General features: G+C 46.5%; 1 protein-coding gene across 2 annotated transcripts; it reads right to left on the bottom strand.

The window, feature by feature from the left end:
- Positions 1-854: 854 nt before the first annotated feature.
- LOC125511460 (putative low-specificity L-threonine aldolase 2) lies at positions 855-3,746 on the bottom strand. Of its 2 annotated transcripts, none has more exons than XM_048676845.2 (10): positions 3,588-3,746; positions 2,716-3,163; positions 2,503-2,614; positions 2,342-2,392; positions 2,136-2,207; positions 1,907-2,039; positions 1,754-1,812; positions 1,565-1,662; positions 1,299-1,365; positions 855-1,144 (listed from the first exon to the last, which is right to left on the bottom strand). In XM_048676845.2, the coding sequence occupies exons 2-10, from the start codon at positions 3,156-3,158 to the stop codon at positions 1,076-1,078; spliced, it is 1,104 nt and encodes a 367-aa protein (XP_048532802.1). In that variant the 5' UTR covers positions 3,159-3,163; positions 3,588-3,746; the 3' UTR covers positions 855-1,075. The 2 variants fall into 2 exon arrangements, with proteins under 2 accessions (XP_048532802.1, XP_048532801.1); XM_048676844.2 differs by having other exon boundaries at positions 2,716-3,170; positions 3,588-3,745.
- Between the last annotated feature and the right edge of the window lie 308 nt (positions 3,747-4,054).

Here is a 4,054-nt window from a genome sequence, read left to right on the forward strand (position 1 = left end):
TGACCCAACGCCACGCCATGCGCTCAGAAACGAGATCCTAGCCCTTCGCTCGTTCCCCACAAGACATTGGATCTTTTTAATTTATAGCACATATGCCCGTGCATTGCAACGGGAAAAATTGATGTTTTGTGCAAGCATAATGTCCCACAGCACCAGATTTACTATGAAGAACATGCTGCAACGCAGCATCCTTCTACAAAATGACCATAAAAAATACGATACAATTTAGTCGTGTTATATTTTTTTGCCAGGTATAATGTTCCATTGATTCCATTTAAATATAATCCATGCTTTAATTACCATGACATACTCACCCGTTTTAGTCGGGAATTAAATCCTTCCTTTTAGTAGCCGCAACACATTGAAGCCTACAGATCTTTTCTTTTAATTATCCTACCTTTTTATATCAAGTCCTTCCTTTAATTACCCTTATCTATTTGAATATTCTATTTATTAAGACCATAATCTTTCTTTTATTTATTCCACCGGTTTACCCATAATTCTTTCTTTAATTAGCCACATCCGTTTAAATATTTTATTTAAGCCCATAATCCTTCCATTAATTAACTCATTCGCTTAATTAGCTCGCCTAAACACGAGGACTGCCATTTATATTTAGAGCGAGTTGAGATTAGTAAATGTGAATGGCGCATAGGTCATTGGTTTTTTTTCAAAGATCCAGACAGAAGGTCATCTGATCAATTCCCACAATGTTGATTTATTTTGACCCAAGAAAAAACCCATCAACGTACAACAGGTGGATCGATCGTTCGGGCAATAGCAAAACATGCAGAACAGGTTCCCAAGCAGAAGAGAATACGCTGTCATGGTAGATGTAGCTGGACGAGGGGTACTACGGTCAAACAATACGCCAAACAAAGTAGACCAATGATCCACCTGTATCGTCACAACAATCCCTAATTGCATTGCATGCTCCCCAAGCTGAAGAACACAGAAGAACACGACCACATGCCCACGACATTGACACGACCACAGGCAATCAATTATTTCACAAACGAACTGGATAGTGCATCATGCATAGCAATCACGTAGTAATTCAAGAAGTGTGGCCTAGCTAGCTTGTGCCGTTGGTCGAACAACGCTCCGATTTGGCGTCGCAGGCCAGGATTTCCTCCACGGCTTCCTGAAAACAGAGCAACATATCAGTGATATCCCACCAATCACAGCATCATCGGTGACTTTTTTTTTCCTTCGAAAGGATATGGTAACAGCCCCCGATCAGAGCAACGGTGATACAAAGGTCAAAACATATAAATCTGGAACAATTTCTGTAGTACCTCGATACATTTTAAAGTATACTGGATGTCGCTATCTGAAATTTGGTAGTGGACGACGAATCTGACGCTGCAAATTAATCAAGGGAGCTCAGAATCAAACAAAGCAGTGCGTCTCTTTTGACTAAATAGTACAGCATATTGTTTTAGTTAGAGACCAGTGCAAACAGACATAATTTATGATGCTTATGGTCAGGAGTTGAGCTTGAGAATATTAATAGGAAGTTAAGAAAAATAAAGAGAAGGAAGTCGAGCAAAGTGAACTGAACCTCTTGGAGCTTGTTGGCATTGCAAGCACATTGCGTTGTTTCAGGGCTTGGCACAGTTTGGCAGGTGATATGCGTGGATCCGCCATATCAAAGAATACCTAGCGAATGGAATACATCGCCGGAGGTCACAAACATGATATTTGATCTGAAAACATCAAGCTCAGTAGATAGATGGAATAACAGACTAACCATATTGGTCTCCACTGAACTCAAATCAACTGTGAACTGTTTGATTTTCTTCAGTCCATCTGAACATTTGGACAAAAGAAAACCAAATTCAGGGTTATATTGATGCCGTTAAGGGCCTGTAAATAGGATGGTGAAGATAGGCCAATATGAAACCTGCTAAAACTTTAGCCTTCCGATGGTCATCCGCAAGCTTGCCTACGGTGTCGCGAACACCGACTTCGGCAGCAGCACAAAGGACTCCTACCTGCCTCATTCCACCACCCAGTGTCTTCCTAAGAATTTTAGCCTGAAAGAAGTGCGATATCTATCAGATTTCCCTTACATGTTCTGTTAAGCAAGCAGCTTAAACTTACTAGCATGCAGAATATCTACCCATCATCACCTTGTGTATGAAGGCCTTGGTACCAACAATAACTGATCCAACAGGAGCACCTATCCCTTTCGACAGGCATATCTGCATTTCGACGTTTAACAGAGAAATACAGTCACACATCATATGTCAACAGGAATCAGCCCATTTTCCGTTCTTATGTGGGTTGCATATGCAATCTAGCATTTTAGTGTAGTGCCAAGCAGATTGATACATACCGAAACTGAATCGGCAGCTCTCACGAGTCTGTCAACGGGAACTCCAAGTGCCTGACAGGCACGATAACAGTGATGCTCTAAAAATGTCAGGAGAAGATACACATGTCTTGTACTTCGACATCACATGCCGGTTAATTGATCCCATAGCAGTTGTTACTTACCACGGAGGCATTGAAGATACGAGCTCCGTCGATATGAAGCTTCAAGCCATGAGCCTTAGCAACTTCACCAACCTTGTCAGTGTATTCCACGGTCAGACACTTCCCACCCGAACTGCAACAGCAACAACAATAAAGATACTCCATCAATCAGGTAAGAAACAGAGTTAGTACTAGTATCACTCATAGTACTAACAAACAGAGCAACTCACTCACTTTCCATGGGTGTTCTCCAAGCAGATGAGCCTGGTGGTGGGGTAGTAGAGCGCCCCGTCCGTGCTCCGGATGGCGGCGACGATCCTGTCGACGTCCATGGTGCCGTCGGGGTTGTTGGGGACGGTCCGGGGGTGGACGCCGCCGAGGGTGGAGATGCCGCCGTGCTCGTAGACGTGGATGTGGGAGTCGTGGCCGAGGATGACCTCGCTGCCCCTGGCGTCGCAGTGCGCGAGGACGGAGATGAGGTTGGCCATGGTGCCCGAGGGGACGAACAGCGCGGCCTCCTTGCCCATGATCCGCGCCATCTCCGCCTCGAAGCGGCAGGCCGTCGGGTCGGCGCCCAGCACGTCGTCGTCCACGTCCGCCGCGGCCATGGCGGCCCGCATGGCCTCCGACGGCTTGGTCACCGTGTCTGAGCGCAGGTCCACCACCTTGGTCGCCATCCCTTCTGCAGACTCCAGTAGGATAACGAACGATCTCTCAATCAATTGTGAAGGCGTTGTGAAGCTGTGAACTACTCAAACCCTTATATATTGAAGGATGGCGACATTTTTATATATATTCTAGAGAAAGGAAAATGCCATACGGACGGCTCTGCTTTTCATTCGTTTTTGTACTACTACATTGCAGCAGCTTACTGCTCGCACGCAACGGACACACGACGACGACATGGCAAACTCTATCCTTCCAACGACCACAGACTTTGGTGCCCCTACATGTCACTCATTTGCGCTGAGATTTTTCACGAGCAGAGCAGCCAATGCAAGGCTCTTGAGAAATCACAAGGGAAAACAACAAATCTACCCGCTTCATCATTCAAGAGCAACCCTATGGTATCGCCGCCGGAACGGATAAAAGAAGAAATTGCGCACCAGAATCCGAATGTAGCGGGAGGCGAGGTGGATGGGGACGGCCGGCGTCGAGCGGAACGCTGTGGCTTCCCTGCCTGCGGGTGGTGTGCGTACGTTGCCGCAGAGGAGCGGTGCTTTGATTTATAGAGGCCGGCGGCGCCGCTGGATCGAGGAAGAAGACGAGCTAGACGACGTGACCTAACCTTGCCGAGGTCGTCGGCTTTGACGGGTCGCTCGTCTCCACGTGCGCTCCTGCACAACCACGTCGGAAAAGCGGTGGCCCGTTGCTTTCTACTGGTGATGGGGCTACAATATACAGAGACCAAGTCGCAACCTTCCTTGGGGTCGTACTATACAAATGCAATCATCTCTGACGTCGGCCGGCTCACCTCACACCAAAACACTCATCAGCCCGGTCCAGAAATCCATCACAGAAAAGTTAATTGCACAAAAATACCACAATTGGGACATTAGAAACAGATTGGTAT

This window comes from Triticum urartu, chromosome 5A (genome assembly GCF_056163025.1).
Source record: "Triticum urartu cultivar PI428250 chromosome 5A, HENAU_Tu73, whole genome shotgun sequence".
Classification (NCBI taxonomy): Eukaryota; Viridiplantae; Streptophyta; class Magnoliopsida; order Poales; family Poaceae; genus Triticum; species Triticum urartu.

Coding starts and splice junctions, on each gene's coding strand:
- LOC125511460 (XM_048676845.2), bottom strand. CDS start 3,158: ATGGCGACCAAGGTGGTGGACCTGCGCTCAGACACGGTGACCAAGCCG. Junction 2,615..2,715: donor TTGGAGAACACCCATGGAAA/GTGAGTGAGTTG, acceptor TTGCTGTTGCAG/TTCGGGTGGGAAGTGTCTGA. Junction 1,366..1,564: donor ATGCCAACAAGCTCCAAGAG/GTTCAGTTCACT, acceptor ATTAATTTGCAG/CGTCAGATTCGTCGTCCACT.